General features: G+C 37.2%; 2 protein-coding genes across 3 annotated transcripts; both read right to left on the bottom strand.

Annotated features, from left to right (window-relative positions):
* Positions 1 to 4,128: 4,128 nt before the first annotated feature.
* ndufs3 (NADH:ubiquinone oxidoreductase core subunit S3) lies at positions 4,129 to 8,736 on the bottom strand. Of its 2 annotated transcripts, none has more exons than XM_086143939.1 (7): positions 8,662 to 8,736; positions 8,092 to 8,157; positions 7,415 to 7,512; positions 6,657 to 6,806; positions 5,841 to 5,966; positions 4,914 to 5,033; positions 4,129 to 4,445 (listed from the first exon to the last, which is right to left on the bottom strand). In XM_086143939.1, exons 1-7 carry the CDS (start codon positions 8,714 to 8,716, stop codon positions 4,275 to 4,277), a joined length of 786 nt encoding a protein of 261 aa, XP_086000065.1. In that variant the 5' UTR covers positions 8,717 to 8,736; the 3' UTR covers positions 4,129 to 4,274. The 2 variants fall into 2 exon arrangements, with proteins under 2 accessions (XP_086000065.1, XP_086000066.1); XM_086143940.1 differs by having other exon boundaries at positions 8,683 to 8,736.
* Positions 8,737 to 9,577: 841 nt separating this feature from the next.
* ptpmt1 (protein tyrosine phosphatase mitochondrial 1) lies at positions 9,578 to 13,453 on the bottom strand. The gene is made up of 4 exons (XM_086139746.1): positions 13,103 to 13,453; positions 11,039 to 11,119; positions 10,348 to 10,539; positions 9,578 to 10,274 (listed from the first exon to the last, which is right to left on the bottom strand). The coding sequence occupies exons 1-4, from the start codon at positions 13,247 to 13,249 to the stop codon at positions 10,146 to 10,148; spliced, it is 549 nt and encodes a 182-aa protein (XP_085995872.1). The 5' UTR covers positions 13,250 to 13,453; the 3' UTR covers positions 9,578 to 10,145.
* Between the last annotated feature and the right edge of the window lie 930 nt (positions 13,454 to 14,383).

Raw genomic sequence — 14,383 nt, 5'->3', positions numbered from 1 at the left:
TGAATAAAATCAGGTTCTTTTGATGATCAGGACAAATAGAGAAGTTCATAAAGTCCATCAAAAAATGTCCATCTATTTCATGGTTTTAGGCTCAAAGTGCCAATTAACATTTGAAAATTGTTGCAAAGAAACTACTTCTGAAGAAAAAAGAAATTATGTGCATCTGATGAACATTTGACAGACACTTGGTATTATTTTTTTTTCCTTTCCCCATTAACCAACATGGAAACTGCAGAAAAGGAAGGGAAATTAACTTGAAAGAATTTCAGTAATGAGTGAAGGAAAAAAAAATTGCAACAGAAAAAAAGGCTAAAACTCTACGAAATAATGTGCTCATAACAGAGAAAGCAATAAAGAGTTTTCATTCTGGTCTATCATCACTGTTGAAAAAAAAGGAAGATTTAGGATGGAAATATAGTGTTTCTTAAAAATGCTCTAAAATATGTCTTTATGTGGGACAAAATAATCAGTCGTCTGTGTAATCTTGGCTTCAGAATTACATATAAAGCCACATTAATCCAAATTTATGTTTCAAAACACAATTCTTCTGCTGCAGTAGCAGTCAGAAACTGGAAATCTGACAAGGTTGGCATCAGGCTGGTGAAGACATTGAGGCATATTTTAATGAGGGGAAAGCCAACACAAATACAGAGTAATTCTAGTGTGCAATCAGAAAATAATATTTTGAAGTAAAATATAGAGAATGCTGTCCTTTTAATTTACATGTATTTACCACATTTACAATTTGCACAGTCTAACACTGAAATGTTGAACTGACTTGCAGTTTTACTGTTGTGCTTTGATCAATACACCCCTTTCAGCATTCAGACAGTTGAATGGCCATTGCAAACAGACTATATCTAAGGAATAACAAAGCTTAAGTTTAAGACAAAACCCTGCTTTTGTTCTGGTTTCATCCATTCTTGTTTTTTTTAGGCGCATGAATATTTATTATTTTCATCAAAAGACTAAGACAAGAGCTGAGAGAACACAGAAAAAAATTGTCTAGCACTGAACAAAGAAACATGAGTCAGAGTATATAAGTAACTCCAGATAAATACATCCAGTCACCTGTATGAGTTGGAAGTAAAGGGAAATGTATTTTCTCTTGCACAGTATTATTTTCCGCCAATTCTAAGACACCCTGTTGGAAAAGATAATGAGTATTAATAATATAATAGCTATCACATTTCTGTAACATATAGGCCCTTTTGAAATTACTGAAACAATACAAAGCCTTGGCCACACACATAAGGATATTATCTGAATGGATTGTTGTAGAGAACAATAAAATCCTCTCCACAATAACATAATGTGTAAAAATAGATAACACATTCTCTCTATATTCAGTAACACTGGGGAGGCTCCAACTGAGGTGTGGAGCTATGGATAACCGAAACAAAATGTGTTTATATACTTACAGATACATATATATTTTCTTTTCAATTTACGCTTTAGAAGGTGTTTCAAAAAAGCCCTCTTTCAATGCCCTTAAATGGTATTTATAGAAGGATGGCCCCAGATATAAAGAACCTACATAACCTGAGAATTGAAAAATTTGATGTTTTCAACAAATATCAGAATGTGTGAGAAAAAAAAACACACAAGGGCCCATCTAAATCCAGAAATAGAACAAATACAATAAAGCAAGTGAACAGCATCAGTACCGTCTATAAAAGAGCAACTATGATTCATGACAAAGCTCAACATATAGGAATGCGTGGTTACTGCAGCAAAATATTAAAGATAATCAGATAGCATGAGGTTAAATCGGTGCACGTGTGCGCTCTCAGAAATCAGTGAAGTGTGACAGTGAGCTCTCTGGAAAGAGGCCTCACACCTTTTCCCAGCACTAATAACATGGAGAGTCCCCTGCTTCACACTCTTGCCAGGCTGCTCCCCGTCACAGTCTTTTTACGGCTGCTGCCAGCGATGACTAAAAAAGTAACAATTTGGGAGAGTGAAATCATGCTGTGAGCGTGCCTCATTTCAGATATTCATCTGTTGCAGTCTTATTCTTGGTGCTGTCTCAATTTCAGCCTCAGCCAGTGAACTGCATCACTGAGGTCCGCCTCTGATGGCTTCACTTTGAAAGTCACCTTCGGTAACACCTCCTTATCAAATTGTGAAAACATCCTGAGTGTCCCCATGGTGTGTGCAGTGACTATAAATAATCTGACAGAAGCATGTGTGTGATGCATGCATGTAACTGAAAATGCATTTTGAAATATTCTCATGATCGTCATCAAACGCTTCAGGGGCCTAAACCTGATACTGTGTTCTTATTGAGAAGTGGTAATCTGTACAGTAATTGACAACATCATACGTTGGCTGTGTCTGGTCTTTGCTTCTTTCTTTATGACAGAGAACTGTTTTAGATACCTCATTGAAAAGCTGGGAAATATTAACTAATATATGAAATTTCATCTAACTGTTGTATTGTGGATTTTTTGAATATTGATATTGTGATTTATAATTTACAATTTACATGATCTGATACTCTTTTTTTTTTTTTGCTGACCACTTTTCTCCTCACTGAATTAACTTCTCTGCACTCAAAATGGTGAGAGTGCAAGGATTACAGTTGCAGAAAGTCTTCAAATAGGCAACCATTCTTAAAAATCATGAAAAAATAATAAAATTAGTGAAGAATTATCAAAGCAGTTGCAAATATACTGTGAAATTGGTACAGTTAGTAAAACAAGCACACATAAGGAACGTATAAGCCAGTGAAGAACAAACAGCATTTTAAATCATTAAAAATGTTGCTGTGTTAGTCTCAAAAGTGCTTACTAAAGTTCATATGCTTTTTAATGATCAAAATTAAAATACCTTTCATCATGATGGAGGGACAGTCAGTGTTTCTATGGTGTGTGTATAATGCAGGATTTTCGAGAACCCAGCAGATAATGTGACATATTAAATGAAATATTGAGTATCATGATATTATTTCCCATTTACCCAGCTCTGCTATACTGGCATGGGTAAATATATGTAAACATGTACTATGACAATATGTGCAGTATTTTGGGATAAGCACAACCTAACCGTAAACCACCCTGGCTATCTTGCTTGAAAACTATAAAGTAAATAATTGTTTGACCCATGTCCTACCTGAGTATTCTGGTTCATGATGGTTATTTTAAATGTTGTATTTCATTCATGTAAATTGAATGCTTCGGTGATATTTGACAAAATAATAAAAATGAGAAATGTCCACCTCGAACTGGTATTGAATCCATCAAGTAAGATCATTTAGTAATGCTGGGAGAGGAAACTGTTTGACTTAGAACTGATTAAATGTTAATTCATTCTCATTTACTTTAATGATGTCTACTCCAGTGGGCTGGTAAATCTATTTGTAACCCCCCATAGTCTCTAGCTCAAGGTGTAAGTGGGGTTTTAATTCTTATCTATTGTCATTTACAACAATATTTAATGTGGCAGCCACTGAGAAAGATTGAAGACATTTATGGATGTAGTGAAAGAGGACTTGAAGTTAGTTTGTGTGAGAAAAGACAGTGCAGAGAATTTGGTTAGGTGGACGGAGATGATCTGATGTTGCGATCCCTGAAGGGAAAATTGTCTCAATTACTATATTTAGATACTTACTGCAAACTATTTGTCATAAAAATCAGAATCAGAAAATTATATACAGCCATCTTACATGCATGGGAACCATTCTCACATATTTAGTCAGTAAAGAAAGATTTCATATTCAGCTCATAATTTGCAAGAATAGTCCCTGATGATTTGCTTTAAAAAAAAATAAAAAAAATCACGAAAAAAATCCCACATATATTTAAGAGTGGGTGATGGAGTGGCAGACCCTGACAAAAAAATTAAATGTTCCCATCCCCAGCTTTAAATATCCTGCTACAGCAGGAACTTCGCACTGTCTATCAGAACTGAAGCCTCTGATTAGGCGCAAAACGTTTTGAAACTGGAACAAGTCTAGTTGGCACAAAGAGATTTGAAAAAGGTACATTTTTTTCCATCATGTAAAGAATTGTTTTTCCCCTTTGAGCCTTTTTTTGAGGAAACAACTTGTCATTTCAAAGTTGCAGTTAGAATCCACTTTACTTTCTCCTATTTGTCCTAAAAAAAACAATTCCCCACACCACAATATCATTTAAAGATTGTTTTATTTTTATCTTTATTTACATGAATATTTCAAGTGGATTACTCAAAGAGGTTAGAACCTCAGGACAGACAGGAACCAGTCTTGTAAGTGAATGTATATTTTGTGTGTCTGAGGAGATTCACAGGGGGGATTACTTCTTCTCTGGTGTCTGGTCACCAGCCTCCAGTTTGGGAGCAGCCTCCTTGGGTTCTCTATAGGCTGGAAACACTTCCCAAGGTGTGTTGAGGTCAAACTTTCTAAACTCCTGCGACAGCTCTACCGGCTCCGCGACCACACGCTTCACCTCATCATCATAACGCACCTGCAGAGGGTAGTTTGTTGAACATATAATCAAATTACTTCACCCAATTTTATGGTAGCCTCTTGAACCACTGCACGACGGACAATGAATGAAACTTTCTAAATATAAATAAAATCTTCTCAAGACATTATAAGTTTATTCAAACTTTTTGAAATACAACTTTTGATTCTTAGACAGAATAAGCTCAGGATCAATATGATTAATGTGTTAGAATGGATCGACTGTTTTCAGCTGACCACTAATTTCAGTTTCCCTACATCTATGATAAATAAATTAAACTTAAATCAAAGGTTCCATGAGTTGGAGGTCTAAAGTTCCTGGACACTGGCTTAAACTTTTATCTTGTTTTTCAAGTAATATCTCACCACTTTCATAAGGAAATGTTCCCTCATTTTAAGCCAAGTGATTACTTATACATTTTAGCATTTTAATATTTTAGCATTGTGGGAAGGTATTTTTAGAACTCACCTCCACATAACCAGATAGGGGAAAGTCCTTCCTGAAGGGGTGACCCTCGAAGCCATAGTCAGTCAGAATGCGCCTCAGGTCCGGGTGATTGGTAAAGAAAACTCCAAACATATCCCAGACCTTTACAAAAACACAAAGGCAAACTTGACTCTTAGTCTACCAATGAACCCACCACTCCACTGTGCATGCTTTTGGGAAAATGGTTGTGGACTTCCATGGAGATGCATGCGCACTATTATGACTGACAAATGTACAGCTTCAGTGCATAGACAATTACTGCAGTAATTGCTATTACCATGTTTTCAGCTGATTAATGTGTGTCAACAGCTGAAAAAATATTGCGCAATGGCACAGTGGTTAGCACTTCTTCTCTTTGTGTCCCTGTCTCTGTATGACAGCTGGGACAGGCTTCTGCACCTCCAGAAAGTAGTAAATGAATAATATGGCTATCTGATACAGATGTATATTGTGCTGCTAGTATGAGTGTGTATTGAAATGTCTACCCCAACATAAAGATTCCTAAGTCAAGACCTTTAAAGCAATAAAAATAAGACGATATTGAACTCAGTGGGAAAATAAAATGGGATCACCCACCCGCTAGCCAGTAAATGGCTTTTAATTTATCAGCACTAGAATTTAAACCTACTAAGACTAGTACAACCTCAAGGTTAACCACCTATGGTTTTGTCAAATCAGATGATTCCAAGACCACACACCAACCGATTAGAGCAATACCGCACTACTTCCATATCTATCCAATATCTTTGCAATGGATGTCTTAGTGATGTAATGATTGCTTCTTTTTCTTAAGAGGTGGCATATCTGATGATGGAGTCCAGAGGTCCTGATGTTATAGGATGTGAGTTTAACTGCCACTAGATGACAAGCCAGACAGTCACACAAGTGACAATACTTCTTGTGACTCACCTCCCTCTCATACCAGTTAGCAGCCATGTGGACAGGAACTGCAGAGTCCACTGGCGTCAACTCATCTGTGTAGGTCTTGACACGGATACGAGAGTTGTAGCGCAGAGACAAAAGGTTGTACACGATCTGCAAATCAAATTAACGCACACAGGCACAAATAAAACACAATTCAAAAACATTTTTATATGATGCTAATCTTTGACTAATATACTTTGATTCATTTTCATTTGTTAATTTGCGTTAATAGACGGCACACTTGGTCTGAGCATTTAGAGCAGGTGTTCAGAGGAAAAAAAAAACATCAGCAAATCAAATGTATTTACCAACCATTTCCTTTATGATAAATTCAAATACATCTATAAACAATTAACTGATTAAGATTAGCTCCTGCTATTACCTTATATCAGCAGAAACTAATGTGCGGCTGATAAGATGATAACTCCTAATTTAAATCCTGAAAATCACCCAACTCATTCTATGACTGAAACTATACAACTCCTCATTTTGTGAAAATAAATTTAATGAGCTGACACAACAGTGAAGCGTCTGAAACTCCTACAAATATCATTAATGCCCCTCATCTTTGAGGCGCGTCCTTTAGGTCAATGTTTGGCCCTTTGGAGCTTCAGCAACTACTCTATTTAATCCAGTGTAACTAAAGATGTTTCGGGTTCCCTGGTTACCTTCCCACATTGGAATTAAATTGTTTACATACTCCTACTATAACATTGGTGCCCCACTGCAGAGAAGTTGTTTCTTTGATATATACGCAAACTATTCCTGTTAAAAATCAATCAGTAGACTATGATATTGCACCTCAAAACGATTCTGCCTTGTTGGGATATCAACAGCAGTCAGGTCAATCAGGTTCCTGAACTGGGCATTGGTGTGATCTCTGAGGAAAGTAAGCACCGGGATCACTCCATCAGGATGGATCATCACCTCCAGCTCATTGAAACAAGTAACCTAGAGAAACAAACAAACAAACACACAAACAAACACACAAACACACACACACACACACACACACACACACACACACACACACACACACACACACACACACACACACACACACGATTACTGTGCATATTCTGATTCTTCCCAAGAGGTTATTTTGAAACGCAGTCATGCCGCAAGGGGGTGATAAAATGTTTCTCATGATCTGTAGAAGTCTTTGTAGACTGAGCCCACAGTTGCAGACATAACAATTACATTTTCCAAAATAATAATTGATGACTCTGAATACATGAATATTTACTTACAACCAATAACACATTTTGATGCATTTGGTCCATTATGGGGCTCTTTTGGAAATAGAGTGTTCATTCAATGAAAAGGGGGAACTCAGTAAAAGGAGCTTTTTACAAATATTGTTGCGTAATTCAGGGATTATCATGTCATTTTAGGACAGCAGCTAACCTTCACCATAACTTGAAACTAAAGTCACATATTCAGCTTTAAAGGTCTGACGTAAATTGAACATTTGAAATGTTATACAGCAGTAGGTGCAAGACAGTAAAGAACCCTTCATTCTGAGCACTTTCACCATTTTAGTGTCAATATCAACAGACCTGAACCTGCTGAATGTATTTAGGCATCATCTCAGCCACGTACTCCCCAAACGCTGCCAACTGATTGTGAGTGACAGCATCCTTGGGCCGGACAGTGGCTGCAGGAAAAACAATGAGGTTATGTATATCAATATTATTTGTTATTATTTAAAATGGTTAAATGTGTTTCATATTAAAAACATTAACGGGAAATTAGAACAATTGATGTAGACAAAGTTGTCATGCCATTACTCTTACAAACAAAAGAGCACAGGGGCATCTTCAGTTAAATTCAATGTACCATGTATGAGACAAATTGAAATTTTATTCTGATAATCATATACCAATGTAAAAATTATGTAAATATTTGATGTAAAGCTCAATAACAGTATGGGGTGAGACTTTCGGCTTTAAATGTGTGTGTTTGTGTAGAAACTACCCATTTCCTCAATGGACCAGTATATATATATCTGTGGACACCACTTGGTCTTTTTTTCTGTTACACCTCACACTAACAAATTACATTAATGCATTACTATTTAAATCACACTGAAACAATTCTGTTTAACAGTCATTTCAAGTGGGCCATAATTTAAACAGATGGTTTGCATTTCCAAATTTATATTTATTAACTCCAACTTAAGCATAAAAGCGAGAGATCTAACAGTCCACATCCATCTGAAGGTGTGTGAACTCACGACTGGTGTCAGTGCCGGAGCTCTGCAGCCTGTTCTGCTGCTGAAGGAGGCATGAAGTCCTTGCAACTGTCGAGGTGAGAGAAGAGTGTCAATACATACGTAAGACAGATGTGGACGATGTTCTCGCTGTTACATATTTGTGAATATTTACACTAATGCGGTATAAAAACCAACACCTTTGCAGTAAATCCTCTGGTCAAAGAACTGACATGTATCGTTTGAGATAGGTGTTCATCTTTATGATCATTTATGAAGCTATCTACTAGCATGGCTTCGTTTTGTCGGTAGGCTTTGTCTAAGCGAAGTAAAAACATCGTTTTCTAGATTTCAATTGTGACAAAAAAAAAGATGACTTGCGTCTCCGAACACCAAATAAAAACATCACAACGCTGTCCCGCACAGTGCAGGTTACTGCTGCTGGCTTAAGCTAGCCCGAAGGTCAAGCCTCAGACGTTTAACCATTTAAATCGCGTCATTTGATTTTCAGTAAAGCGCAGAAACATTCAATATTGAAATACTCATCACATCAGATATACTGCATGAACACAACAAGATTATCGGTTGATTTACTGTTGAAAGTTCTTCCCAGACCTCCACGGACAAATCGCATCAACGACGCCGCCATGTTTGCTCCGTGGGCGTTTCTTTCGGTGGCCAAAAAAAGAATGGATTATCAGTATGTCGCCCCATAGCGACGTGGAGGAAGAAATGATTCAAACCTTGCCGGTAATCTCGGTGATTTTAGTATTCTTAATGGTATAGAAATGTACAATATATAATATTCACAAAACAGACAAAAGTCACTTGTGCAATATATGCAGCAGTAATTGTGCTATTTAACCTTGCAAGATATTACTATTATATTCAATGTTATTGTTTTGATTCCATCCATCCATCTTCTTCCGCTTATCCTGCACTCAGGGTTGCAGGGGATGCTGGAGCCTATCCCAGCTGTCATCAGGCCAGAGGTGGGGTAAACCTTAGACTGGTCGCCAATCAACCGCAGCGCCATATATAGACAGACAACTATTCACTCACTCATTCATTTGGGGTAATTTCCCCAATTATTTCCCTATTTTGTTTTTGGACTGAAACCAACGGCCCAGGGGAAACCCATGCAGATACGGGGAGAACATGCAATATCGGTAATTTTGGCTAAACTATTTCAATGAGGAGGACTGAACACCTAGACTAGGTAGTCATGTCATATGAAAACAATATATTTTACTATTCTAGGGGTTAAGCACTATATTTTTCATTTATACATCTGCAGCTTGATGTTTGTGCAAATAGACTTGGGAAATGGTTTATTAAAGAACTAGAGATTAGTCCCCTGTAAGGGAATTTGTATGTAATATATAATTCATTTTACAATTTTAAGATAATGAACGAGACTAAATCTAGTAAAATACTATGAAACTGCTTTTTTATCTGATTCATATATGTCTTTGACAGTAAAAATCAAAAGGAAATGCTGACACAAGACAGTGTTCAAATATTTTATTTCATATATTTATTCAGTATTTTCAAAGCCACCATACAAACTGAAATAAAATGTTTTCCCTACGGTCAATGTTTCAATGCTGATTTTTTTTCTAACCTTAGGAGCAAAAGTCAGCACTGAAACACTATTGGGTCTAAAGTGAAACAGCTGATAATATAGTTTGATTTTTTTTTTTTAATTTTGACTATGTTCATCACTGGTAATTTATGAATGAATGTTTTCATATGATCAAAGAAGGCACTGTTTGATATTTAAGAAATGCTCAGGTGATAAATCTCTCTAAATTCCAAACTTCCAAACAAGACTTTTTAAGGAAAATGTTTCAAGCTAGATCTTCAAAAAAATTAAAGAATAACTCAAAATAACACATAATCTCTGCTTCCTTTAATGCATCCATTGATTAAAAAAAAAGGAAGCCAAATCTGAATAAAACCCAGAGACACTTAAAAACATAAAAGGACAAAAGACCTGGCATTGTTTCCTCGGTGGGGGTGCAGCGTAATATGTAGCAGTCCAACAATGTTGAGTGTTGCAGTTGGCGGAACACATCTTAACTTGACAATCCACACACCTGCTGATGGTACTTCCTCAGCATCTCCAGCTGAGCAGTGCGCACCAGGATGTGTGGACGGACAGATGCTAGTATCTGACAGGCTTCTTCAGCTGTGCAGCAGTGCAACTGTGAACAGAGGGTATTGTAAAACAGGACTATCATCAACTCACGGCTGAATTCCAAACAGATGAGAACTGACCCGTATGAGGTAGGCAGCAACCAGCGTGGCACTACGGGAACGTCCAGCCTTGCAGTGGACGTAAACACTTGTTCCTTTCTCCCGGTGTTGCAGAGCAAACTCGACACCTCGATGCAGGTTCTCCAGACTGGGAACACCAGTGAGGTCTACGGTGCTCAGTCTCAGCTGCTCCACCCCAGCAGCCCTCCATTCCTGCAAGCACCATCACACATATCGCTTTCACCATTTCACCACACTCAAAATAATTACATAAAAACAAAGAACCATACACAAAGGTAACAAATTATTTACGAAATAATCAGCAAAATATTCCTCAAATCATCAGGTCAATGTCTAAAATGATCAAGTATTTGAACATAGTTTTTTGCAAGAAATTACCAGATATTGGTAAAAATTTCTACATCAGTAACTCTCTAAAAGGCATCTAGTTATAATCAGTGCATAAAACGAAATACCAGGAAAATCAGCACAAAAAAAATGTTTTATTACAACTGTTTTTTCACAAATTTCAAAAACTTAAACTGCTCCTCAAAATGATTTTTTTTGTCCAATAATTCATTTTTGACTATCTGACAGATATTGTGATACACTTATATCTTAAAAACTGGCTTGTAATTCCTTGATATTTTTATTTTTGCTGCAACAAAACAGCCAGGATACCCAAATTAAAGACATATGGTGACAAACTCACTTCAGCTGAGTTGCAGAAATATTTCGTCTCATACTTCTCATTCATGGTGATAATCCCTCTGACGTTTTCTTTTTCTACTAGCTGCAAGACAATAGGGAACAATCAGGTTTCCATATATAGCCATTTACAGTTAATCAAAAGAGAAATGTATGGCAAAACACTCACTCATAGCAAAATCAAAACAAAACAAAAAAACACTAAACAGCACATCTTTGAACATCCAATTATTTTGCTGAAAGGGCCACCTGAAATGTACCTACACTTTCAATTATACTGATAATCAAAGGGAGATATTTGGGAAACAGCCCAGTAAAAGAAGTGAGCTTCTTCTCCTTTTGGCTTTTCCCTTCAGGGGTCGCCACAGTGAATCAACTTTCTCCATTTTATTCTATTCTCTGTATCTTTCTCTCTTACACCAATTAACTTCATATCCTCTCTCACTACATCTATAAATCTTCTCTTTGGTCTTCCTCAAGACCTCCTGCCTGGCAGCTCCAAGTCCAGCATCCGTCTACCAATATATTTACTATCACTCCTCTGTACATGACCGGACCATCTTAGTCTGGTTTCTCTGAACTTCTCTCCAAAACATCTAACGTGCTGTTCCTCTGACAGACTCATTCCCGATCCTATCCTTATCCTCGTCACTCCCAAAGAGAACATTAGCATTTTCATCTCTGCAACCTCTAGCTCTGCCTCCTGTCTTTTCGTCACTGTTTCTAGGCCATACAGCATCGCTGGCCTCACAACTGTCTTGTACACCTTTCCTTTCATTCTGGCTGATAGTCTTCTACTGCATAGTACCCCTGATACTTTTCTCCACCCATTTCACCCATTATTGATCCTAAGGTCTTGAAATCCTCCAACTTCTTGATCTCCACTCCCTGTAACCTCACTGTTCCATCCAGGTTCCTCTCATTCACACATATATATCCTGTCTTGCTGCGACTAACTTTCATTTCTTCATTCCTTCCTCCACTTTATCTAACTCATTCCAGAACTTCCCATTCTCATGTAACTCATCCCACCTGCAGGGCATAGCCACTAACAACATTGAGCATCACACCTTCAATTTCCAGTTTCACACTCATAAGTCTAACTGACACTCTTTTCACCTCCAGAACATTCCTAACAAACTCCTCTTTCAAGATAGCTTCTACTCAAGTTTTCCTCCTGTCAGTACATGATGGTAAAACTTAAAGCCTGCCCTGAAGCTTCTAGTCTTACTACCTTTCCACCTGGTCTCCTGGACACACAGAATGCCCACCTTCCTTCTCTGCATCATGTCAACCAACTCTACCTTTTCCTGTTATTGTCCCAATATTCAGAGTCCCTGCTGTCAGTCCCAGATGCTTGCCTTTCCTCTTATCTCTCTGTTTTCAAACACGCCTTCCTCTTCTCCTTCTTTGACCCACAGCAGCCCAATTTCCACTAATACCCTCTAGGTCATCAGTACCAATGGCGGTCGTTGTTAACTTGGGCCTCCACAAATCCAGTCAGTTTGCTAGGTTTGACTCACATTGTAAAATAAGTGAGCTAATATTGTGAGTTTATTCTGAACCACCATCATTAATAATAAGAAAAACTACTTGGTAGATAAATAACTGTCAAGATTATACACTTTCCCTTTATATTCTCATTTTTACGTCTTACTGTAACCATCTTCTGATTTTCAACCAAAAACACAACCTTTACAGAGTTTACTGTTTACCCGTTTATTTTCTAGAGTTTGCGGTAATACCACCTGAACTGAAATATAATTGTACAACACAAAAGTTTAAAAATGCAATAAAAAGAACAGTTTCCTTCTCCTTTCCTATGCTTTTTTTCTGGTCACTTCTGTATTAGCATACTGATTTCTTGCTAATTCTAGTGATGCTTTAGAAATGTTAAGGCCTCCTTAAGTTATTCTGTTAATTTCCATGGATACATACCAACCGCACATGCCAATCAGGATATATTCATTTGGTTGATGACATTTAAATGTGAAGGTTATCTTTTTGCGCTTTAAAAACCAACAAAACGGGAATGACAGAGCGAAGTTGTAATGCTCGGCCCTCTGACCTGCTTGGTCATGGATCTGAACGGCAGCGCTCCGAGGAGGACGGTCTCGTCCACTCGGTCAAACCATCTTCTCGACGACACCTTCTCCATGATAACATTGTAGGCTAAAGTCGGGTAGAAAAGCAACCTTGCTAAAGCTCCAGACATGGCTCGGTTGGTCAGTTACTATAAAATTCTTTTTGGAAAAAGTGTAATGGCTATTTGCCAGTTGGTCAAAGTGTCATAGCTACAATATGATGACCGCTCCGCGAGTTGGACTGACGGACACCGCAGCCTCATTGCCCGGAGCACTTGTCAAAGTTAGCATGTCTCCCTGCGTCCGCCCGCGCCCCGGTCCCCTTGAAACACCACTTCCGGTGTGGCTCCTTCAACGTAAATTCAGCTTTGCAACATCTATAATACTTTGTGCTTTTCTTTTTTGAGATTTTGGGTAATATGTTTCAGAGGATACAGGCGCACAGAGAGAAAGAAAAAAATAAATTATGATATAAATTGTGTTAATCAATTTCTAAGATAACATGTTATTGTAGAAGAGTCAAATACACTGTAGCCCTATCATTATCAAAGTATACCCTAATAAAATATTTAATTTGTTTAAGGCCCATTCTTTGTTGTGATAATTAGTACAACAAAGATATGATACCGCACAGCAAGTTAAAAGTATTGTATGTACATGAAACAAATACATATGAAGATATAAAGATTGGATGAGTCGTAATTCTAGAAAACATATAGCAAAAAAAAAGTCTAAAAGAAATCATGATATTTTCTCATGAAAACATCTTTAGGCCAACAAGTCCCACAATCTTTATAAGATTGTGTTGATAAAACAGTCACTGAACTCGTTAGAGTTGATCAGCAGTTATTTCCAATGATATGAACAGATTCACACGATTGAGTTTCGAATATGAAGACAAGACTGTAAAGGAATGCCAGGTTGCCAATAGAATAATCAGACATCCAAACTAAGACAATTTCAAAATTGCTGACTGTATTGCTACAAATTTTAAAGGACTAATGCAGTTATGCAACATAAGCACAGGTCATTCTGACCTTACAGGCTGAAATGTTAGATTATGCTGATTTACCATATTCAGTTAATTTTGTGTGAAAATTATTTTACATTTTTAGGTCCCATTGTTCAATGTGATGGCCAATACTGCAATGTACCATAGTACTGAAGTAATTGAAATTAGCAAATACCCCAAAATTAGCTATTAATTTATAGGAAATTAATAGAAAAATATCATTAATTGTGACAAAAATGTAGCCAAACTTAGC

Source organism: Fistularia commersonii, chromosome 3, assembly GCF_037954325.1.
Source record: "Fistularia commersonii isolate RoL2024-O1a breed Wild chromosome 3, RoL_Fcom_v1.0, whole genome shotgun sequence".
In the NCBI taxonomy this organism is placed as follows: Eukaryota; Metazoa; Chordata; class Actinopteri; order Syngnathiformes; family Fistulariidae; genus Fistularia; species Fistularia commersonii.
This window is presented reverse-complemented; position numbering and strand designations above follow the sequence as displayed.